Source organism: Lycium barbarum, chromosome 5, assembly GCF_019175385.1.
Source record: "Lycium barbarum isolate Lr01 chromosome 5, ASM1917538v2, whole genome shotgun sequence".
In the NCBI taxonomy this organism is placed as follows: Eukaryota; Viridiplantae; Streptophyta; class Magnoliopsida; order Solanales; family Solanaceae; genus Lycium; species Lycium barbarum.
In genome coordinates, this window is record NC_083341.1 from 128,750,261 (window position 1) to 128,775,759 (window position 25,499).

A 25,499-nucleotide genomic window follows, 5' to 3' on the forward strand; every position below is an offset into this window, starting at 1 on the left:
AAGAAAAGTATTAAAAAGACGTAATAGAGGAAAAAAAACAAATAAAACCAAAACTTTTGTTCTACTACAATAAAATCGTTAGTCACTACAAAAAATTAAGTAATCGCCATCGAAAATCTTTTGTGGAGACTCAGTGAATAAGAATAAACGAAACAGTAAGAGATGGTTGCTCAGGTGGTAAGTACCCTCACCTTTAACTCGAAGATTGTGAATTCAAATCATCAACGGAGCAAAAAAATTGGAAGCTTTTAGGGAGGGGTTAAAAAAAACCAAACCAAATGAACTTTTTTTAATCAAAAACCATGTCATGATAACTTCTTTAATTAAAAAAATGGCATGATAACTTCTTTAATTAAAAAAATGGCATGATAACTTTTTTTATTTTAAAAAATGGCATGATAACTACAACGGCGCAACAATATTTAACATTTGAAAGCAAGAAATTTATAAAAAAAAATTGCAATATATCATTTTCGACCTCTTAGAAATCTCTACCTAAAAGCTACTTCCTGCTTCCCGTAGAAGAAACAAAGAAAATTTACATATTCTCTTTCACACGAAGAAACTTCTTTTTTCTCCAAGGGGAGAACCTACTTTTTGTTGACCCTTCCTTCAATTCACTTATGTCAAAATCATGTTTACTAAAAGTCCTGTGAACTAGATTCCTCAACAAGGGGAAACCAATTCTCGTAATAAAGAAAATAAACTTTTTGTTAGGAAATAAGGATATTTATATGTTAATACTAGAAACTTCCATGTGACCCGGAGGTCACGGGTTCGAGCTGTGGAACCAATCTCTTGTAAAAATGTAAGATAAGGTTGCGTACAATAGATCCCTGTGGTCCAAACTTTTCACGGACCCCACGCATAGCTGGAGCTTAGTGCACTTAAGCAGCCTAAGAAACTTTCAGTACATAGCTTAAAATATAAATTTGCACGGAAACCAGTAAACCTATATTTAAAATCATTTCTCGCTTTAAAAAAAAACATTTTGGAGTAGAAAAGGTTAATGGTCCTATAATGTTTGCTTCTGGCACTTTTAATGTATCCGCAAATGATTATTCCAATGCAGTGGCGGAGCCAGGAATTTGGCGAAGGGTGTGCAAATTTTCTTCTCACTTGTGTTAAGGGTGTGCAAAATTAAATATATACTCATAGTAGCTAACATTTAACCTATGTACACCGCGTAATTTTCCGACGAAGGGTGTGCACCTGACCACCCTTGGCCGAAGGTGGCTCCGCCCATGTTCCAATGGTGAGGGAGAATTTTTTTTCAGTACAAAATGATTTTTTTAATGAAAAGATATGATTTAAAATTGGGTTTGTGACTTTGTGTGAGTTCTGCTGAAGATTGGCTGGTGGGCAAATTGATTTTCTAGGGTATATGTTGAAAGTTTAGTCATTTTTAAATTACAAAAGTTAGTTCGATATTTTTCCTAAAATTAAACTATATTTGATAGACTTTTTTACAGTTACCCCATTTATTGGGTTGTTTACGGGGAAAAAAAAAAAAGAATCGTAATGTTAAAAAGATACCATACGAAACCTGCCAAAATATAGTAACAAAAATGATAAGTAATGGCCCATGCAGGTCTCGAACCTGCGACCTTCGCGTTATTAGCACGACGCTCTAACCAACTGAGCTAATGGGCCGTTGTTTTAAGATTTCATTTTACTTAAATAAGCCTTACTCAGAGACTAAATATTTTATCATAGCGTACTAGTTTAAGAGAGGGAAATACAAAATTACTCTTATACTTTGGGATCGAAACCTAGCTAGTTTAATGATGCATTGGTATAATTCTATACTCTGCCTTTGAGTATCTTGCTATACCAGTATATATTGTACGACCCTACCTCCCAAGATAGGGATAATGCCTACGTACACTCTACCCTCTCCAGACCTCATCTGATGGGATTATACTGGGTATGTTGTTATTGTTGTTATCAATATATATTGTACTCCAAATGCACTTGAAAATCTCACAACCAAAGAGCAGATGGGTTATGCTCTCATCCTCACTATTGCATATTGGGCACATTTGTTTATCAATAATCTCGTCATGTGGTTTATCCTTCGTAAAAGACTTGACATGACTAGCTAAGAAAAGAATGAAAATCCATTTTGGCGCACCATAATTATTGCATGACAACTTCCTCCAAAGACCTTCTGAAAATCCTCTCTTATATATTTTCATATGCATCTTTACGAAAAATTATAGCCCAGCATCTTTGGGTGATTTAGCTTATACAATAGCTAGAAAATGCATAGGATTTGTATATTTATACTTAAATATACATATACCATACATATAATATACATAAACTATAAGTATAATATACACATGAGTGTATAGGTTTTGTATCTTTAAACTATTGCCGGTAATTAATTAAGTTTGGCCAAAGGAACATAAACGAAAATATCTCTTTTCTTTATGTAGAAAGATTCAATATGTTCCATCTCAGCCACCACAACACTAGTAGCCTGGAAGTAGCAGGAGCGGTTCAACATATTTAGTGCCTAAAGCCAAACTATAATAATAGGCCTTAAACCTTTTTTTTTCAAAAACAACTTCGCGCACACACTCTCACACACAAAAATGTATTACTTGGACGAAGGGGAAAAAATTAAGACTATAGATTTCTTGTAAGACGAAAAAAACGAGAAACATAATTTGGATCATTTACTCCATTATCAAATATAGACGGCTTAACAAGATTTATATTAAGAGGTATACAAGGATCTAAATGTGTTTTCCCTATTACCTAATTTTTGTAAGACAACTAATAGTACTTCCCAAAAGTTCATTTCCATATCGCTTTGAATCTCTTAGCCTTATCCGACCTCTTTTTATGTTTTTTATTGAGCCGAGGGTCTTTCGGAAACAGCCATCCTACCTTGATAGGAGTAAGGTCTGCGTACACTCTACCCTCCCCAGACCCCACGTTGTGGGATTTCACTGGGTTGTTGTTGTTGTAGTATAGTATTATTAGAAATAATTTGGGGCCTAAAGCAAATGCCTTAGTGGCCTAACCCCTTAGCCGCCACTGGGAAGTCGTCTTGCAACACTTTCCTCATCATCTCGGAAGCTTGAGAGAAATTAATATTTTTGTATATTGGTCTCCCCTTACCAGAGTAAATATGTATTCACTGAACCTAAAGCTTGTCATTCTAATTTTGGCACGGGTTAGCTCCATAGTACTCACTTATATATAGTAGCTTTATTCTATATCTGCACATCCAGGATATTTTAGCCCCCATCAAACTTAGGATATCAACCTCTATCCCAATTTAGCGTTGATTTCTTATAACCTCAGTTCCTTCAGTCCATAAGAAGCCATCTGCAAGTAACTTTTATCCAGTAGACAATTTCCTTTGGCAAAATAAAAATTCGTGACCAAAAGATTTAATTTGTTACGGAGAACATGACACTTTTAATTAATTAAATTCTTCCAGCATATGATAAATATTTAGTAGTCCATGATGCGATTCTACCCAACATCCTCAAAGTGACTCCCAGATATCTAATAGGTAGAACACATTTAATAAACCCCAAACTCTTTAATATCACCTATATTACATCCTCACACACTCCACCAAATGTATATGAGTAGTATTTTTTTTTAAGTATTAGCCACCAAATCAGAAGCTTAAGAGAAACTTCTAAAGCATTCATAAAGTATTCGTACTAAGATAACATCTCCTCTACATAGTAATACAGATCATCTTGCAAATTTCAATTGAATAATGTTTAACTAATTGCATACTAATTTGGATGAAAGTTAAATTTTGCTTTATTCTTAAGTGATTTTAGTAACCTGTTTAGATAGTAGGAGTATATGACTAGCACAAATAAAAATGAGGACAAAGAATCACGTCCTTTCCTCAGACCTTCTTGGCAGGCAATGGACTTGATCGAAGGTTTCACATTGATGATAATGTAGTAGAAGTTAGTGGTTAGACAAGTCATTATCCATTTGAAAAAAGTTTCAAGTATGTTTAAATTGTTTAACACTTGCTTTTGGAAACCCCATTCCATAGAGTCGTGGGCTTTTGGCATATCAATCTTCATCCGGCATTTTACAGCCTTTTTGCGAGGATATTTAATACTGAATTTGTACACCATTGTATAATAGGAAATAGCCTTGAACAGAGGCGGACCCATAGGACTTGGAGACGACGGGGCACCACCAAGGATAAATGCACGTTAGTTAAAGCATGTACGCAATATCACTTCGTCCGATAATTGTATTAAGCACACATAGAACTAATGTACTGATAACGTATAATTATGAATTAAATGACCCTAATTGGTAAAGCTTAGTTTGTGGGGTGATGGTTGTGAGCACCACTTTGTGCCCATGAGCAGTGGCGGAATAAGAATTTTCACCTAGGAGGTTTAAAAATATGAAGAAATAAATATACGAGGAAGCCAGGGGGTTCAATATCTACTATATATACATAAAAAAATAATTTTAATCTTGTATATATACTGTAATTTTTCGCCGAAAGGATTCGGATGAACCCCTTGAACCTACCTAGCTCTGCCCTGCCCATGAGGTCGCGTGTTTGAAACTTGCCATTCCTGCGTTTTGTCAGCTAAAAACGAAAAAATTACCAAGAAAAGCAGGACATGAGATTCAAACCCCGGTCCTTCAAGGTTTGAATTATTTCACAGTTGAAGGTCCTTAACTATAAACTGGTTGGTATCAAAACAATCTATTACTACTGTGTATTTGTTACTTCCACACCAACAATTAGTTCATTAAACTTTTAATTAATTGCACCGACATTTTTTTATCCTTTTGCTTGTGAATATTTATAAGTTTGTGATAATTATTAATCATTTCTGTCACTTAAATACTCATTTTATGTTAAGTTTGTGTTGTTACTTCAAATTTGATCATTATATAGTTTTATAAATAATTATTACTCTCCCTGTCTCAATTGATGTGATACATTTTTTTTTAGTTTATCTAAAAAAGAATGATACATTTCTATAATTAGAAATAAAAACTTCTCTTTTTACCCTTAATAAAATGATTTAAGGCCAAACAAATATTTACAGCTTGTTTAATTTAGGCCACAAATTGCATAAGTTTTTCCTTCTTTCTTAAATTTCATGTCTAGTTAAACTATTCACATAAATTGAAACGGTTGGAGTATAATATTTTTATGAGAAGGGACCAAAAATACTATTTTAATTAATGAATAGTTAAATATGCTGAATCATATATTATAACGACTGAAAACAAAATAAATCAATAATTTAGGGATCAAAAGTGCTATTATCCGTTATAAAAAAAAGTCAGATCTCAAAATAGAAATTAAAAAAAAAAAAGATTTCCAAAGGGGCTACTATTCCAGTTTTAAGTCGTTAAACGTTGGGTCAAATCTACTCAGCCAATCACCTGCCACACTGACCTCACCTTAACCAATAATATCTCTCCACGTGTAATCAAACACGTAGCACTCACCCCACGCGCGATATATATATAAAAAATTCCTCAGCAAACAACTAAATCGCCGGCTAAAAAGAAAACCGCGAAAACATCAACGGCTTCGATTCATTTCTCTCTTTGGCCTGCGGCGTTTGATCGTCGGAGAATACGCCACGTGGCAACCGGGGATCCGAAATGGAAGCTCACGGTGCTGGTCTCCGGCGCGTAGCTGTACTCGCGTTTTGTGTTGCCGGCATTTGGTCTGCTTATATTTATCAAGGCGTTCTTCAAGAGACTGTGTATAACTACATTTCTCCTTTTATTTAATTCCTCTTTTTTTTTTTTTTTTTTTTTAAAGCTTCGTTTATTACTTATATGATTTTCTTTTATTGTTAAAAATAAAAATTCATGATATTTAGTGCAAGTTCTGCATTTTCCTATGATTAAAGTTGATGTTTAATTGATCGAATTGGTGAAACGTGCTTTTTGCCAAATGTTAGCTAAGTCTGTCCCAATTTGTGTGTTCAAACCCTATAATTTAACTAAATTGATATGAGAAAAGTTGTAACTTATAATACTTTTTACGTTATTTTAAATATATAATTTTTTAATCTTAAAATATTGAGTTGATCTAATTCAACTTAGTTTTATAATTTAGTCAAATTGACTCTCAAAAAACAAAAAATATAACGTTGGGACATAAATTGGGACAGAGAGAGTACCCCATTCGTGAACACTACTAAAAAATTAGGAATTAGTAACGGACAAATTTCGCAGCTAAACAGCAAAATCCGCGATTAATCCGGATTAGCGACGGATTATAATATAATTCTGTTAGCTATGAGCAAATTAGCGATGAAGTTGTAGTTAATTCCAGTTTTTTTTTTTTTTTTTCTCATTTTGAGCTTAAACAATGTTACAGATGCACTATTAGTAACAATTTGTCGAGTTTTTCTTTTCTTATATACTCTAAAAGGTCCAATTTTGAGTACAATGTGCTCGCAATGCATGAGTTTTATGCAAGTTTTTGGTGTTTTCCTTTTAACTTTGTTGTGGAATGTGTTTATATTCATCTATTTCCTTATTTATTTGGTTAATTTTAATATGTTTACGTATGGATTTTAGGTCAACGAAGCGGTTTGGTCCTAACAATGAGAGGTTTGAACACTTGGCGTTCCTAAACCTGGCGCAGAATGTAGTTTGTTTGGTATGGTCATTTATAAGTAAGTATATAGCATGTTCGACGACTCTCTGTTATAATGTGTACGCGAAACGCATAATTGGTTAAGTACTGAGTGTGGTTTTTGTTGCAGTGATTAAGATTTGGTCTAATGGGAAGAGTGGTGGTGCTCCTTGGTGGAGTTATTGGAGTGCGGGTATTACAAATACTATTGGCCCCGCAATGGGGATTGAAGCATTGAAGTACATTAGCTATCCTGCTCAGGTATGCGCAATTCTTGTTTGTTTTTCCTTGTATATTCCAAGTGAGGGGCTTAATTTCTTGAATTTTCTGGTTTTGTGGTTTCTTGTAAAATGTGAAACATAGTACTAACTAGCTAGCATTTTAGGATTTCCTGAAGTACTTTTCGGGATTGAGAGAAATGCATGAGGTTTTAGTAACATTCTAAGTCATTTTAGTGGCTGATTAACCTGATGTTTAGTTGATGAAACCTTGATTGTTGTTTCCTTTTTTCACCAAATACGTAGTAAGTAATAAGGCTATTTACCCTTGCAGGTCCTGGCAAAATCATCAAAAATGATTCCTGGTATGTTAGCAAGCAAGCATTTTTTGTAACTTACATGGATGTTCTTTTCTTTGAGTATGCTTTTGTGTATGTTGTGAATTCTGAGATTTATGGGAAGATAAAAAGGTGGATAGAAAATGTCTTGAATGAACTTTTATTTATGGAAAAGGCCATGTTCTAGGGGTTTTAGAGTTTCAAAGAAAGATGATATGATGATATTATTGAATTTCTGAATTGTAAGGAGATCCAGTGAACATGGTGGTCTTTCAATTGTTCTACGTCTTTGGTAATTCAGCTGTGCCCTTGCAGTTTTATACTTGGACAGGTGTTATGTCATAATGGAATGCGACAATCTTGAATACTGGAGTTGCTATAAGTGAAATTTAAGTCTTTATACCCGATTGTGAGACAAATAAGATAAAAGGGCAAAGAGAAGAGTGGTATTTGTGTGGCATAGCAATCTCTGTGATGTAGGCAGAACTAATTTTTAGATAAAGGGCTTTTATTACTGAAACAGAGAGGAGAGCACAAATGGTAGAATAAGATATACTGAAACAAAATAAGATGCGAACCATTACTTAAAAGAGCCATCTTTGAATACATTAATGTCAAAAGAAAGGAAAAGAAAAAGAGACGCATTTCGATCTTTTGATGTTCTACTAATGCTATCCTTGAATACATTACATGGACTTATAGAAGTTATGAAAACTGCACACAAGCTGAAGGCTTAGATCTGTCCCAAGTAATTGCATACTTTGGTCAAATAAAATATTTGAATAAATACTTGACATGGTTCCAAGATTTTTTATTTTTTTTATAAGCATAGGATCATGGTTCCAAGCATTGTATCAACCATTGCAATAATCCTTCCAGAAACTAGCCAAAATAGAAGCTTTTGATTGTTCTTCAACAACTATGCCTCAGTATCAAAATCGAAGAGTTTGATTGTTGAAGTGTTATAATCTGACTGCTCTATAGAAGGTGCAGGATTCCAAATATTGTAAACCTAGATTGGATTTATAGTGCGTGAAAATATGTCAATAGGTACTCACCACTTTATTTGCACAACTTGGACCATCTAGGAGCAATTACTGCTTTAGTGGCAACTTACTGTTATTAGTTCTCCATGATCTACAGAATGAACAAAAGCCTCTGATTCTGATTGAAAGAATATAAAGAGCGAAAATGTTGGTATATGAGATGAATTAGTGATTGAATAAAGGATTTAGAATTAAAACCTTAAAAAATGATTTACAAATATGTTCTCTTATCATTCTAAAACTGAATTCTTGCATCCAAAAGCAGAGCTTCATTGCAGCTGCAGAAAAGGAAATTAGAGCATTCTGTAGAGGAACATGAGTTCACTGGATCAAGATGTTTGCCATTGATATAGTTTTCAAGGGCTGAGCATTAGGTGGAAACTAGCATTACTGCGGACCATCTGTAGTATCACTTAGATTTTATGTGGATGCTGTTCGATAAGGAAAGAATCATGCTATCATGAAAGGGGAAAAAAGATGTTTTGGTAGATTATTTTTTTTTCTTTTCTTGGTAACTTTATTTTTATCTCCTCTAAAGAGCGAAGTTTTTCTGCAGTAAGAATGTTGAAGTCAATCTTTTTGATAATGAGATTAAAGTTTATTTCAGTATAACTTTCTTTCTTCTTATTCTTTTTCTGTCTTCTGAAAAAGTTATGTCATTGCTTCTTGTAGTAATGTTCATGGGAACGCTTGTTTATGGCATAAGATACTCCATTCCAGAATATGTGTGTTCTCTACTTGTTGCTGGTGGTGTGTCACTATTTGCGCTCTCAAAGGTAACATTTTCATTACAATATCTAAGCTACAATGTGTAACTTTTCTTCTCTCTTCCCTTTGACATGCTTGTAATTATTCGAGGAAAAGCCAAGGTCCTTTCTGTGAACTACCCCTTACTTTTTCTCTTGTACTTGACTTGATTACAGACTAGCTCGAAAACCATTAGTAAATTGGCACACCCAAACGCTCCACTTGGGTATGGGCTTTGCTTCCTGAACCTCACCTTTGATGGTTTCACCAATGCTACGCAGGATTCGATTTCAGCAAGGTAGTTTTCCTGTTAACCTATCGAAGTCTTTTTGTGCTTAATCTTCCGGAAGTTCTTACAAGGAATTCTTTGTTTTTTGTTTTTTGTTTTTTGTTTTATATGCTTTAGCTTTCTTTATCACATCCTGAATAGTGCAAATCAATGTTCTCTCACTTCATGAATTTTTGCTAATGCTGGGGAAAACACTACATCGTAGAATTGACTCTTGTTCAGTAGGTTTGTATTTTCTCATCTCAAGTAGAGTCCTGTCCAGAAATCATCCGGATTAGAACCGGAATTTTATCTATTTACATACGGAAGAACCTTACAGTCTTCTGAACTATGCCAGTTATACCAACTCTCAAGCTGGATTGAAGGGTATTTTGGGATTTGGGGATAAAGGACGTACTAATAAAGGAGCAACAAACACTTCCTTTTTATAACTCCGTCCTTCAAAATACTTAACTGCAAGATGCTGTTGATAATTTTTAAGCATGATTTGGGCAGAAGGTAACATGTAGTAAAAGTGACCAAGCTGATGATAGAAAAGTTGGCTTATCCAATAACTCCAGTAAAGCTTGCTTTTATGGCTCTGAAGTGCTCTCACTTTTCTCCAACTGCTTATTCTGGAACTTAATTCCACCTCATGGACGCTTTTTCTCAACAGGAGTAGAAGGGAAGCACAAATTCTATAGGGTTTAGGAAAGATATGGCAGTAGAAGGAAGCACAAAGGTACTAAAGGGTCTAATTGGTATAGCTTTTATGAGGTTGAGACAGGAGGAATTGTCTGGCTTTATAACTCCATTAAGTAGAATATTTCTATATTTCATGATATTTCCCCCGGGACAAATTAATGGCTAATAAATAAAAAATTATTTAATTGTTTAAATTAGTTACCTGATTTCAATTCAGACTAACTACATGATTAGGTGATCTACTGTCCATCAGGTTGCTGAGTGTCTAACAACACAAATTTACGTTGAGGTATAAAAGAGCCGGAAGTGTTTTAAGAGTTAACTGAAGTACCTCCAGTCGGATACACTGTCTGGTGTCCCGACATCAGGTAGTTACCCAGAAAGGACATTTTAGTCGCTTAAGCATAGAAATTGGATCCACGAAACCAGCTCATTCACGCACACAATTGACTGGAGAGGGATATCAGGAATAGTAGGATAATAACTGGAATATCATGTGTGTGGAAGTTTCTGGATTTCGAGTTGAAATTTGATAAAGAATAGGATGGATTTGCACGTAATCATGTTCCATGTTATGAGTATTTAAAGTAGTTTTATGCTTATTCTATTGCCAATGGATGCACAGCTCATATCTTGAATGTCAGGCTATCTTTTTCTCCTCGAATGCGCTAGCGATACATCAAATGTCCTTTAACATTAGTCTGTTCTTTCATTTAAGGAGTTCTCTGAAATCCTGTTTTTCACTTGTATTCAACAACTAAATTTCTCCTAATTTTTCTCAGGTATCCTAAGACATCTGCGTGGGATATTATGTTTGGAATGAATTTGTGGGGTACCATTTACAATATGGTGTTCATGTTTGGCTGGCCAACTGCCAGCGGTTATGAGGCCGTTCAGTTCTGTAAGCAGCATCCAGAGGCAGCATGGGACATTCTTCTTTACTGTCTATGCGGCGCTGTGGGCCAGAACTTCATTTTCCTAACCATTAGTCGCTTTGGTTCTCTGACCAACACAACCATCACTACAACACGCAAGTTTGTGAGCATAGTTGTATCTTCCGTGTTAAGTGGCAATCCACTGTCACAAAAGCAATGGACAAGCGTCGCCATGGTGTTCTCAGGATTGTCTTACCAGATTTATTTGAAGTGGAGGAAGTTGCAGAGGATGACAAAGAAGAGGAAGCCCATGTAAATGTTACTATATCTTTTTATCTGAGGATACAGTTCTGTACTATTATTAGTCATTTTTCTCCTGCTGTAGTTCCAGCATCCCAGGAGTGGCAACAGTTCCATTATTGGAAAATGTAATCGAAAAGAATTAGCACATTTGTAGAACGAAGTTTTTTTCCAGGGTATACTGTAAGCCCATTTTTGTAGTTGTTTCATACTTACAATGTTTTAGACCACAAACAGCTCAGAAGCTATAGCTTCACTAATGTTTTATAGAACGTCTAAGGACTTCTCTCTTTTCAATATTTTCGGTAGACCTTCAGGTGCCAATTTGTAAGTACAACGTTGTTCTGTATAATTCTTGGCTACGACCAAAATGGGACATGGCAGATCCAACAGCACACCTTATTCCAACGCAAAAAATAATTCAAAATATAAGGCTTAATACATGGACAATCCTCAAACTTGTCAGTAAATTTCATTACACTCGAATTATGGCTTGTTCTAATTGAGCATCTGAACATGTAATAAAGTGTTTCGATTAGACACATTTGATTTAAATTTTGAAAAAGCTTTTGCACGTGATTTCAAATTTAGATAAGGTAACCACTTAAAATGTGTTATTTCGTTATTTATGCACATCATACTCGTTATTGAGACTAATTCGTATAATTAAAAGAAGAAACATATTTTAATGGTTAATTTATTTACGGAATGGGCATTTAGAACACACGCAAGAAAATTTCAAAATTTGAACCGAAAGTAACTAATATGAATTTTATCATGTGTCGGGTGCTCAATTGAAACAAGTCGTAATTCAAGTGTCTAAATGAAACTTGCAGTCGAATTTGCGGAGTTGTCAATGTTAAGCCAAACATTAAAGAACTTTCCTTGGGCCATGGTTGGTCCATCATGACCACATATAATTACTATTATGTCCTTCCACAGTATACACAAGACAATTAACAATAGTTATTTAAGGTCATTCTAGTCTTTTCCTCTCAATGTTCAACCCACAAAGTGACTGCCAGTAGAATTCACACTTTAATTTGTACAGGCTTCCCTCTCCTTGTACCACTAGCTTTTTGCTTTTAATAATGATTATAGTTGGCCACCACCACCACCAACTGCTGACCAATTTGAATAAGCAACAGACCCCTCCTTCCCCCACAAGATTCTAACCCCATTTTACATATCAGACACAGAGACAACAGCAGCAGAAGCAAAAGGAAGGGAAGAGCTCTCTCATAAAGCCAGAGAAAGCAACAACCTTTATGTTTTCGTGTAAGAACTCTGTATCTCTTTCATGTTCTGTGCATATAACAAGTTTTTATGTAAAGATAGCTGTTCATTTGCAGTCAGCATTACCAGTAACAGTATCTGCCGAGGGTCTATCAGAAACGGAGCCTCTCTACCTGACAAAGGTAGGGGTAAGGTCTGAGTACATCCTATCCTCCCCAAATCCCGCTTGTGGGATCACACTGGATATGTAGTTGTATTACCAGTAACAATATCAGACAGGTATAGAAGACGAGAAATGTCTGCACACACGAACCATATCGCATTCTGCAATCAAATAAAGTATGTTTTACATTACATGTAGATCAGCCAAAGAGAAAAAAACAAGCTCTGAACAGCCTAGGAACTTATTATATAACATCTTCTACACACAAAATATATGAAAAGAAACTGACGTAGGAGGCCAATTCACCTTGTTGATCCTCCTACCTCTCTATGGTTTCTTCTCTTCTTCTTTCTTTCTGTCTTATCAATATTCTCTATAAACCTTGGCGAGGTGCCAATTTAGTAAGTACAATGTTTTGTTCTGTACAACTGGCTAATCAAAAGCCGAAAACTTATGGAACATCGAATACCCCCATTCGAGTTCCATAACTACACACCAAAGAATGATAAACAATAAAAGAAACCACACTAGATACTGTGAGTATTAGGTTGGAAACTCCAAAAAAGGATGCAGATCATCTGTCAGATCTCCAGAGAAAAGCTAGAATGCCTCCGTTGCATTCTAGGTTGTAGACCAGATCTTCCAAGGCCTCTTGAAAAAAACTTAGGTCATAGAGACTGCAATCCAAACAAAAAGAACTCCAAAAATTGAGTAGACTACATATAAGAAAAAACTGTTGATCAAAGTTATGGTGATACTGCTTCCGGCAGAATCTGTATAAGGTTTGATCGGTAAAGTTGGTTATAGACTGTGGAGGAGGGCTCTTTTGCACGAAGGAGGTTGTGAAAGATTTGTGGACTCCACTCCGAGTGTTTTCAATAGGAACTGCCTCTCCTGAAAAAACAATTAATAAAAGTTAATCTCAGTCTTGCCTCACACTTGCATAAAATAGGTAAAAGGTCAATGAGGAAGCTATATGAAATCATGCATCACAATTTACATGAAATAGACAAGTCAATGTAAAAGGCATGATGAGGATCACTAAACCAAACTTCAAATAGTTTCCAGGTTCCCAAAAATCAGGAAAGAACGTGACTTACTCCAAATGATGAAAGTAATCTTAGGACTTTCATTTTAAGCATATAACGAAGAAATAAAATTAACTAAAACAACTTAATGTTTGATTGGAATTGATTGGAATTGATATCTTACTTTTAGAATCTTTATAGGGGTTATATAATTTTAAAAGGATAGAGAACGGGTAGTCGGTAAGCGTGACAAGAGGGTGAGGTTTAGAGGAGGAAAGGCTTAAGGTGAACAATTCATGTGATTGTTTAGAGTTGGCAATTATATGCTCTCCGATTAAACATAAGAATCCAAAAAAGTGTGTCTTTCTTTGGATTTATTCATTCGTTAGTGTCCACTGAGGAATTCTGTAAATCAGTCTGCATCAAAGATAAGCATGTCTTTTCTTCCAAGGCAAATGAGCTAGAATAGAATTTGGATGCTAATTGTTATGGTTAAGGCCAGACTAGAAAGGGAGATCAAGTTTGTGAAAGAAAGTTTGTGTAAGAGATAACAATGGGGAAGCAGCTTATATCCTAAAATCAATTATGCTGCAAGCTTAAGATCATTTGGCTCTTCTAGAGATTAGGTCAACAAAGTGAAGGACCGGTAAACTGACAGGGTTTTGGCAAGCATTTCATGCTAACAGCCTTGTCTTTGCTGTCCACATAGATTTTCTCACAACCATAGTCCCCATATGTCACCCTTAACGCGATGTAATGCTATAAACTATTTCCTATAGAATCTCAATATTGTTACCATTTATCTTTGATTGCTTTCTATGTTGCTCGGACTCTCCAAAACTGTTGCCGCACCCGTGTTGGAACCTCCAAAATTATGAACTACTTTTGGAGGATTTGACACGCAATCGGCGGCACTTTTGAAGAGTCCGAGCATCATAGATTGCTCTAGCAACTGTTGGCAACTGGTATAAGTAAACACTTTTTGATGACAACTAGTATATGTGAACACTTATAGATCAATACATAAAAGACAATCAGTAACCTCTAAAACTTGATTTTCTTTCTTTCGGCTTTTTGTACCTAACAAGCAGAAATTGGCATATATCTAAGAAATTGCCTTCTGGCAAAGATTTGGGAGGTCTGTCTGAAAATCAGATAATTGCATTATGTAGAAATACCAGTACATCTTCACGTTATCCTTCTTCCTTTTTAGTGTTCAACATATTAAAGCTCACAACAGATGCATAGTTCTTTGCTGACAGCATTAATTTATACCTTTTTCTTTTTATATTATATAGAGAAGGAAACATGATACAAAGCACTCTAGATAACAAGGATTCAATTTGTGTTAAGGAGACACCGAATGGAAAGAACCAAAAAAAACAAAAAACAAAAAAAAAAAAAAAAAAAAAAAAAGAAAACGGCAGACTTTCTCTTGAGCTTTTGAACTATCAACTGAGGTAAAACTCGGCTTTTCAGTTTAATCAATTTGTCTACAGTTCACTATGGGCAATACTTGGTTGGAACAGATTCACACTTGTAAACCTCAAAAGCCTAATCATACTACTCTCTTTTGTGCAACAGGCAGGTGTCACAGTTCCAATAAGAATCATTGCAGAACTGATAAAATCTGTAGCAATAACGTCTCTCCTAATATCTCAATTAAGCAAAGGTATCAGTTCTTTTGATGGGTTACGCATGCATAACAAGTCCAATTTGATCCATTACCTCAGTGCACTTTTAAGTGAAGCTGCTTTTGGTTAAAAAAAAGTTACATTAAAATGTTAACAAGGTATAGATTGCTTACACTTTCTGAAAACTTTGGAGTGGGAATTTCTGCAGCTAAAGATCTGAAGAGTGGAGTAACTTGAAGAGGAGAACTGTAATCTGTATTCAGAAAATCACATTCAGCTGTAGCTGGTCCATTATTCACTTTTTCTTCATCACATACTGGCAAAGTATCTGAGATAATACAATCACTACTAGTATCAGTACAAAGCAACTCCAATGGCTGTAGAACTATAAGAAACATTGCAGTCCTTCCCCCAAATTATGAAAGGCTTTTTTTCATTTTTGGCCAGTCGGCGAAATTAATTACAGGCACTAAATATACATAACATATACACTGACTAGGTATATTTATGTATATAATGTGTATATTTATACTCAATATACAAAACATACACATTTGCCAGCTATTATGTTTTAGGTTGGTCCAAAAAGGTAATTATTCCAATTATGAATGTACCTCGAGTGGTGGATACACGGGAGGAGGTTCCATTTTCTAATTCATGAAGCCCAGCTTGATCACTCATTTGAGAAGTTCGTGATTCAGATTCGATATCCTGATGATGCGCACACACCTCGGTTTGGCTTTCATCTGTTTTATCAGCGAGTGCATGGGATAGCAGAGTTGATCCAGTACTATACTCAGAGCTTCCAGCAGAATCTTCAGATAAAGCAGGTTGCCTGCACATCAACATTTTAGACACAAATGGCATGGGATGAGCTGGCGTCATTTTAAAAGTTAGCTTGTATTAGGGGTGTCAAATAAGCAGGTTGAGCTGAATTTGGGCCGGTCAAAACGGGCTGAGTTAATAAACTGGCGGGTCATTAGTTACTTGGGCTGAAATGGGACAAGAATCGGGTCATAATCCAACCCGCCCAACTCTTACTAAGTTTAAAATTCTTTATTTGTTTAAGTATATAATAAAACTATTATGGCTATATATAAAATATCAATTTAAAAATGCCTTCTAAGAAATATTTGGACAAAGTTTCGCATGGGTCAATTTGGGCTGCATATCAGCCAAGTTTTTAAATGGGCTGAACTAATAAAATAAGCGGGTCATGATTTATGGGCTGATTTGCCACCCCTAGCTTGCATGGTCAATACCTCCAAGATGGTCGACTGCCTTCATTACTACTCCTTGAATCTGCTATCAGGTTCTTATAATCATCAGGTTCAAAATTCATCTCAGGGAGCTGGAACTTGAGTGTATCGCCATCCTTTGTCTGTTGAAGAAAATCTTGAAGTATCTGCACAATATTCACATTTTCCCATTAGAGTTTCAGCAGGATATGTGCAGACTGGTTCCTAGAACTATAAACATAAGAAACAGAACTGGACAATTGAAGAAACTTATCATTCAAATGGTTTTTATCTTTCTTATGTTGTCGAAGAGCTGAAGAATGGATCTCACGTTTTTCCCCAAATAAATGAATCATTAAACTAGACTAGATGGTTCATTAGTTTTCCTGATTGAGTTAATCAGATCATGTAAGAACAAGGTTCAAGTCTACTGCTTTGTCCTTTTCGACGTGATTACAAGAATTACAAGTTCACGAGACACTAATTCTAACAACTGCTTGCCTAGAGATGAACCAAATAGTTATTATGCAGCTGAATGGCGTGGATCAGAATTCACATAGTACATCAATTTTTTCCAAAAGCAGAAGTGTATTAACGGTACAAAGAACATTGAAGTCACCTTCCAAGCACTTTCAAGGCTTTGATCCGTATTCTCTGTATTGACTTTCATTGCCAGTGAGCTGAGGAGCTCGGCTTGTTCCATCAAAGCATGTATCTTTGGATCATCTTTCTTAAGGAATGTTCCTTGAGTTTTGTTGTCGCTAGCTGCTTAAAAATCCAAAAACAGTGAGTTAGATACATGTTCAAGTTAATGTATCAGACAGTTCCTTTTACTAGTCAGTGATATACTGTTCTAATTTTTCATAGTTATTTACCATTTTCAGTTGTCCCAGCATTATGCAAGTTTTGAGCTAGTACTGCAAATGGATGTCTTAGTACTGGATGTGTCGTTCCGCTATCACCAACAGATTTTTCTCTGCTGTTACCATTTTGAAGGACATCTGAAATGTTGCTCGTCCTACAGCAAAACAATAGTGTTATGTTGGATACTCTCTCTTTAAACGATAGTTAAAGCTTGCTGTATTCGTTTTTACCTCAGCTTTTTAATAGCAGCACTTTTGGTTATGTTGTCAATATTAAGTCCATCTGGAAAAATAACCCTCTTGTTATTTAGGTTAATGTATGAATTGCTGTTTTCTTTAGCCAAAGCTTCATGCTTTGCTCTCTTTTTGCACAACGTAGTGAACCGATTCTTCACAGCATTATCCGTTCTGCAGTTTAAAAAAAAAAAAAACAAGAATTTCAGCTTAACACTTAAATCTGTCAGAACTAAATACTGAAAAAGTAAAATAATAAACAAATAAAAAAGCTAATTACCTGCCTGAAACCACCTTGGCAATTTCAGTCCATCTGTTTCCAAAAATCTTTTGAGCCTGCAAACATTTCTTTTTCTATCAGATATCTTGATTTCAATCAAAAGAGCAAATTTCTCATCAGAACTTAAAATGGGCTGAAATAGAAACAGCAAATCTTTACATCAACCAAACATAAGCCCCAAAATCCTAAAATAAGTGACAGTGATGGGAGTTGGAGATAAAAATAAAAATAAAAATGCAATCAAGAAAGCATCATTTCACCTCACATAAAAGCATATCTTCTTCAGGTGACCACCCTCCTTTCTTGAAATCAGAGTTCAAATAAGTGAACCATCTGCAGATATTTGCAAACATTATCACCTCAAATACAAACCAAAAAAAATAAATAATAATAATAAAAACAAAAAGTAGATACAAAGTGATAGTCCCTATCAAGAACTCATTTTTAACTAACCTTCTTCTGCATTGCCTTGTTGTTTTATCCTTGAACTTTGATGCGATGATCGTCCAACTACAAAAACAAACCAGAAAATAAATTTGAATTTCATTTCCCATATAACATAATTTATTGACTTTAATCATACTTTACAACAATAAAGTCTCCATGAAAACATTGAAAGAACAATCAAAAGGGTAAAAAACTATACTTGTCTGTTCCATGGATTCGAATTTGCTCTCTTAATATATCATCCTCCTGCAACACAACAGAAAACAAATCCATTACATCTCAAAATTCCAATCAATTCAATAATCCAACAACTCAAAACATAAAAAACTGAAAAAAGAAATCATTTCTTTCAAAAACAAATCCATTACATTTCAAGAAAATCCAATCAATACAACAATCCAAAAACTGAAAACATAAAAGAACTGACCAAAAAGAATCATTTCTTTAAACAACAAAAAATCCAACAACACAAAACATAAAAAACTGACAGAAAAAATCATTTCTTTCCAAAAAAATTTCCAATCAATACAAGAATCCAACAACTCAAAACATAAAAATTTGACAAAAAAAAAAAACATTTCTTGCAACAAATAACAAAACCAAAAACAAAAAAAAAAAAGAAACTCAAATAAAGACAAACCTCTTGAGACCAAGAAACAATATGTCTTTCTTTAGGCTTAGCAGCTTCACAACTATTTCCACTTTTCTTCATATTTTGCATTTTTCACTTCTTTGTTCCCTCAACACTTGCATACTATAGTAGTAAAAAAGACACCCTTTTATGTGAATCTTATATATAAAAAAGAACAAAAGGGTATTTTACAAAAAGGGAAAACAACTGTATAATACTTCTCTTTTACACAACTTAGAAGCAAATTACAATCTTGAAATAGCCATTTTCTTTATTTTTTCCTTGGATTCTAACTTTTAACCCCTTTTTTTGCCCCAAGAAAGTTCAAACAACATCCATGGAATCCGAATTAAGGATTCTTTATTTGTATTGGACCACAAAAAAAAATTACCTCGAGATTTGGGAAAAATGAAAAAAAGAAAACAAACAATTTATGGGGTTTTGTTATACTAACGTAGATCTAAAGGTATATAGAACCTTAAAGATTGTATTTTTATGGTCATCTTCTATGATATAGAGGGTTTTAAGGGGTGGGGGTGGGGGTCGGGAGGGGGGTGTTCAAAAGAGCATAATTTTTTGCTCTTTGTTGCGTAAAAGATTGTATTTTTATGGTGAGAGCAAAAAAAGGGGGGTGGGGGTATTTAAAAGAGCATAATTTTTTGGTCTTCTTGTTGTGTAAAAGGGTAAATGAAACCTTATAAAGATTGTATTTTTATGATCTTGAAGGTATTTTAGAGGGTGGGGGGAGTGTTCAAAAGAGCAAAATTTTTTGGAGGAAATTAATTAAAAGGGTCTTTACAAAAATGAATGGAGGTATATGACCCTTATACCCTATATATACATGCGTGATTTTGACATAACACATTAGGTTATATTTTGCTTTTGTTGTTGTGTAAAAGGGTATATGAAGCCTTATAAAGATTGTTTTTTTATGATCTTGAAGGTATTTTAGGGCGTGGGGTGTTTAAAAGAGCATAATTTTTTGGTCTTTGTTGTTGTGTAAAAAGGGACGGCTTTTCTTGAATTGTTTGGGTGATTGTATTGGCGTGTTTTTGAGTGGGGTATAATGGATTATATGTATGTGTGTGTGGTTAAAAAAATCAACGGATTCTTTGCTTTTGGGCGCGGGGGAGTATTGCAGGGGCCAAAGTTTGAAAAATAACGCTGAATTCCATGAGACTATAATTAATGGCATACTAGAAAACTAGTACCATCATTCCCCACTTTCTCCTCCATTTTTTTTTTCTTATACTGTATGACTAGTTAAGTGCGGTCCATGCTAAGTCCGGACCCAAACTCAAGATATAAAAGTAGATATTTTAATTAAAGAAATATAATTTGTATTAGTACAAGTGTACAATAACTATATAGCCATTGTAGTCCCACAAGTGGTTAATTACGTTAATAATAATTAAATTTCATATAAGTATATTTTCAATATATGAAAGCAAAATTTTCATTCCACTCCTTTAATATTTTAACTTCCATTTTGATGAAATTATTTACTTCAAATCAAATGTGGAGCCAGAATTTGACATTTACAAGTTATGTATCTTAATTTTCTCAAGTTATTTAGTTCTAAATAAATAATCTATACATAGTTAATGAACTTTTAAGACAAATACATAATTTAATTTGTGCAGTGGACGGAGTTGCTCCTCCCTTAATTAGGGATTAGGGGTTTGAACATTGATATGGAAAAAATCTTTGGAAGGAGCACTTCCCCCGAATAAGCGCGATACAGTGCGAATTATCTGGATTAATTGGGCTCAAATGCGGATATCGAGCACCAAACAGAAAACCAAAGAACATGAAAAATGAGGTAGGAGGTTCGATAACTTTTGAAAAGTAGACCTTAAAAATAAAAAAATTAACTTAAATAAATAAGATTAGGACCTAAAAGTAATTAATTAAAACGTTTTTAAAAAATTTGAAAATTCTTGTGAAGACTACAAAAGTCCCTAAGTTTGCTCTTATATATAGTAGTAATATGTTAATTACTCCCTCCCGTTCAAAATAAGTGTCCACTTACACATTCTTTAAAAGACATGAACTTCTAAAAAAAAATAGGTATTTTAACTAAAATACCATTACTTAATACGACTCTTATCTATTTATTGTCTTGAGTAAATAGAGATAAATTTTAAAAAATACAGTTAATTTTTTCTTGATTGTGTAAACGGACACTTATTTTAAACCAAAATAAAAAATCTAATTGGACATTTGTTTTGAATCAGAGGGAGTATGATGCTTTCTACTATGTGGATAGTATTTGAAAGAGTGTGTAGTTCCTATGGAGTCTCATTTGGTGGGAACGCTTTAATCTTCACGTGTAATTTTTTTAACATATATCTAAATTAGTCGGATCGTAAAACAGTACCTGACACCGGATGAAAAATAAAAATAAAAGCGAGAAAAAATTAACTTAAATAGTCGCGTGGTCAAAAAAATAACCGGCAACTACATAATATGATTGGCCTGTGGCTATTGATATTTTGGCCAAACATCCACAAAAAATGGTGTAACACCTGATAAGATAGCATTTCAATTGACAAATCTTACTCATGATTGTGTTGCCAAATCATCTTAAATAATAATTGTAATTATGTGATTTATTAAATATAAATATATGTAAATTAATCGTGGTTAAGTGATTGAGATTGATGTTAAAGATACATGTCACGTCGGCGGAGCTAGAATACAACTTACGGGTTCGGGCGGACCCAGTAATTTGATCCAAACTTTGTATTGTCTTAAAAATTTACTTAATATTTACAAATTATTAATTAAAAATCCAGAATGGAGTAGAATCTCAAACCTATAACCTTCAAATTCTTGTTCCATCTCCAATTCCATGTAACTAATGGAATAATTTAGTATAAATACCAAATGTCAATTAAAAAAAATAATCCCAATTTCAATAACAAGTACGGTCGTATTTTGATTAAAAAATAAATATATAGTACTAGAATGATTCTATAAAGGGTATTGTGTTTAAACTTATATACTTATTGCCACAAAGTAATAGTGAGAAAAGTAATATTATGTAATTACTGACTTAATATTATAGATTCCTCATTACTTTTTTTCTTCCTTAACCATCTCACTATCTATAAAAAAAAAAAAAATCCCACTTCATTTTTTGAATAGTACTTGACAACATTCGTGACCCAACTACTATGCATTATGAGATTGCATGTAGATTTCTACAGTTCAAATTTTTACTTGTTTTGTAATGGGGTGGGCGAGGTGTGTTTTTCTACTTCAATGAAAAAATAAATGAGGGTGCAGGCCACGTGAGTTTGAAGAAAGAACGGGATAATAGGGTCTCATATTTGAAAAATATGAGCATATGGTCATGTGATCAGTCCAGCCTGGTGATCTGATCATATATAATTCACCACTTTTTTGTGAGTAAATGGAATGTAGTCCTGCTATTCAAAGTTGAAATTTTTTATATTTCTTGATTGCTTGGGGGTGAAGGTGCCAAAAATTCAAACTTTTTAACCTTTTGATGTTTTTCTTTTTTAATATTCTATTACATTGGTGGATGAAAGGAGAAAAAAGAAAAGGAGAATAACATTTTTGGTTGCTTAGTTAATTGGTAAATTATGATTTTCGTCTTTGTGATAGATGACTCAACACATTTTCCTTCAATTAGTTAAAACATGGGCTTTGGTCCCTTTAGGTAGAAAATATATAATGTATGAACTATTTTTAGAAGTATATTGCCCTTAAATATGGAGTGATATTACAAGCTTAACATAACAAGTGAGTAATTATATGATGAAACGGCTTTATTCAAACAATTTGTGAACAAAAGAAAAGGATCAAAAGTGCACATTTCAAGTAATTAAAAGTTAAATGTGCTTAGTCAGATATAACATGAATTGAAGTTAAACTTTACCAATAATTGATGGACCAAAAATCTCATTAGCATAACGGAAAAAAAAAGGACAGTGATGCAAAAACTCTCATCGATACTACTAGACTATAAATCTTGACGGTATCCTTAATGTTCCCTTTTTCTGTTTCCGTAATCTTTTTGTTGGATTGGTAATTGTTACAAATAAAGTTTTATTATTATTATTATCATATAAAAAAGGGAAGCCTGATGCATAAAGCATCCCGTGTTAGCGGAGTCCAAGAAAGGGCCGCCGCATCTCAAGGGGTATGATGTAGACAGTCTACCCTAATGCAAGCATTAGTGGTGCTTCCACGGCTCGAACCCGTAACCTGTAGATCACACGAAAACAATTTTACCGTTGCTCCATAGCTCTCCTTCTTATTATTTTCACATAGTTAACAACAAATCAAAAAAAAAAAAAAAAAAAAAAAGGAAGAAAGGAAAAGCCAAACGGAGTAACAGTGACTATTTTGTGTGGGCATGATATTGGTCCATCAGCTTAATTGGTGTGACTTTAAATTCAAATTACTGATGAGTTTGGATTTATTTGCTTGAATATATATTATTGGCATTTTGTCCTCTATAGTTAGCCTTATAGCTTGTCAAACAGCTTTCATGGAGGTCATGAACGTCATGTATTGGATTTTGCTCATCATCAAATATAGTTAATTCGATCCCCCACCCTGAAGTTTCAACAAAAAAAACATTTTGGTTCCCCATCTTTCATTTTTGATAAAGTTGCACTCAACAATTGTGAACCTCTCATATTGCATCCAAGAGTTAGGACCATTCTTTTACCAAATTTGTATCAAAATATAGCATGCTACAATCATATAGAGTTAATTGCATCTCATTTAATTGGAAAAAAATGGAGCATCTTTCAGATTTATGAATTTGATATATGGATGTGCAATATATCCCGTAAATTAAAAACTATTTAAAAAAAATGATAATCCTAAAGTAGCAATGTTCTAATTAAATAAGACCTTTGGGAGGGAATTATAATTAAATTAAATGAAATTAAGGATTGAAGTACAATTTACCTTTGGGTAGTTGATGTGGCAAGAATCAAATGTTCTACTTCTAAAATACTTTCTTGAGTAGTGTGTAGTCAAACTTAAGTTTTTGACCCTTAATCTCGCTGAGTTGTATGTTCAGGATAATATTAATTAAACTCTATACTGTATTCTTAAAAGTTGTACTATACGTGCTTGAAAGAATGGAAGGAGAGATTCCTTTATCTTTTAACAAATTAATGGCAACATAGATGGTAGAAAAATACAATCCTTCAAGGAATTTTCAAAAATATATAATATTTACATGTTAATTTCATTCAGTAGCCAGTTTTTACCGTACTGTTTAGTTATATTCAAACTTTTTTTCAATATATTTAACGTATATCCAATATTAGCAAACTTCCAATAGAATTCCTCCGACTTCTTTTTATACTATTTAATTACTTATTTGTCCTGTAAAAACAAAAAACAATACAAAATGTCCGTTCGTAGATCTTTAATTCATCAAACGTGAAAGCTCTTAAGCAAGAATGAGGTCATCTATGTTTATAAAATTAAGGCAATTACAATTGAAAGCTAATTTTAACGATGTTATTATGCAACTACTAGAAGCATTAATTTAAAGTTATTATAGCTCACATGATTTGTTCTGTTTGACCGAGCTTTGTAGGTTGAGTACTGTGTGCATGGTAAAAAACTATGTGTAGCTTTTGCTTTACTACAGTAGTTAGTTTTTTTTTTTTTTTTTTTTTCACTCGTTCTGGAATAATAAACTTGTGCATTAACGAGCAAATGACAATTTTCGGAACAATAGTTTCTTTCTAAAGTTTTAGCCTCAACCTCGTGATTGATACATAAGTTCGGTCATATATGCTTGAAATTCATGCATAAATACTTGAAGTTCAGACATAAATATTTACAGTTCAGTTGCCTATGTCTAAAGTTCAGACAAAGATATTGTAAGTAATTTGCTTGCACAAGCAATATACCAAACTTCAGGCAAATTTTATAACTTCAGACGCAAATTTTGTAACTTCAGTCGCGTTGCATATGAACTTGGCTAAACCTACAAAAAATTATTCATAGAAGCTATGTCTTAAATAGGGGTAACAAAATCGATTATTTGTGATTTTGCACCTCGTCCATACTCCCTCTATTTCCGAACTACTAGCTGAGCTAGCGGAGTTTCAATTTCTAGCTCCATGCAATTACTGATAGCACAATCTATTTTTACCATTTGCCTTCTCCCAGTGAAGACAGATTCACTTAATGCTACATTCCTATTGATAATATAATTATCTCTAGTCTTTTGCTTGCACCTGCAAGCTATTGCCATTTACTTCATATGCATATCCCATAAATAATTGTTCTGTCCTCAGCTCAAGTTTGTCATCCCTCGCATCAGTAAATTGGACAATCAAATATCCTCAATTTAAATAGTTGACAAGCGAACTAGACCATATCTCAAAAGGAGTTTTGCACTTAATAGTTGTGAATGAAGATCTATTGACCAAATAACAAGATTTATTTATTGTTTCAACCCGAAAAGTCTAGCTAACACATAAATTAATGTGAAAACATGTTTGTGCCCTATCACAAAGTATTATGTTCAGATGTTTTGCAACACCATTCGATTGTGGTGTTCTTATACAAGTGTGGTGCCTCACTATGCCTTCTTTGCTGCAGAAATTATTGAATTC

The 25,499-nt window shown here is 34.0% G+C and overlaps 2 protein-coding genes and 1 non-coding gene across 8 annotated transcripts; 1 reads left to right on the top strand and 2 right to left on the bottom strand.

Moving 5' to 3' along the window:
• Positions 1–1,579: 1,579 nt before the first annotated feature.
• Positions 1,580–1,653, bottom strand: TRNAI-AAU (transfer RNA isoleucine (anticodon AAU)). The gene has a single exon. It is a non-coding gene; the product is annotated as a tRNA-Ile (tRNA).
• Positions 1,654–5,509: 3,856 nt separating this feature from the next.
• On the top strand, positions 5,510–11,419 carry LOC132641528 (UDP-galactose/UDP-glucose transporter 3-like). 2 transcript variants are annotated; one of them, XM_060358560.1, is made up of 8 exons: positions 5,510–5,741; positions 6,568–6,665; positions 6,756–6,886; positions 7,178–7,208; positions 8,900–9,003; positions 9,151–9,272; positions 10,730–11,134; positions 11,214–11,419. In XM_060358560.1, the coding sequence occupies exons 1-8, from the start codon at positions 5,638–5,640 to the stop codon at positions 11,266–11,268; spliced, it is 1,050 nt and encodes a 349-aa protein (XP_060214543.1). In that variant the 5' UTR covers positions 5,510–5,637; the 3' UTR covers positions 11,269–11,419. The 2 variants fall into 2 exon arrangements, with proteins under 2 accessions (XP_060214543.1, XP_060214542.1); XM_060358559.1 differs by having other exon boundaries at positions 10,730–11,419.
• Positions 11,420–12,654: 1,235 nt separating this feature from the next.
• On the bottom strand, positions 12,655–19,423 carry LOC132641529 (transcription factor MYB124-like). Of its 5 annotated transcripts, none has more exons than XR_009582870.1 (13): positions 18,886–19,423; positions 18,445–18,491; positions 18,252–18,308; positions 18,059–18,131; positions 17,799–17,854; positions 17,516–17,692; positions 17,297–17,439; positions 17,041–17,189; positions 16,446–16,588; positions 15,798–16,018; positions 15,357–15,511; positions 12,828–13,415; positions 12,655–12,682 (listed from the first exon to the last, which is right to left on the bottom strand). XR_009582870.1 is itself a non-coding variant. In XM_060358562.1 (13 exons), the coding sequence occupies exons 2-13, from the start codon at positions 18,964–18,966 to the stop codon at positions 13,323–13,325; spliced, it is 1,395 nt and encodes a 464-aa protein (XP_060214545.1). In that variant the 5' UTR covers positions 18,967–18,999; positions 19,268–19,418; the 3' UTR covers positions 12,655–13,322. The 5 variants fall into 5 exon arrangements, 4 of the variants coding, with proteins under 4 accessions (XP_060214545.1, XP_060214546.1, XP_060214544.1 ...); XM_060358562.1 differs by having other exon boundaries at positions 12,655–13,415; positions 18,886–18,999; positions 19,268–19,418; XM_060358563.1 differs by having other exon boundaries at positions 12,655–13,415; positions 17,041–17,186.
• Positions 19,424–25,499: the final 6,076 nt, after the last annotated feature.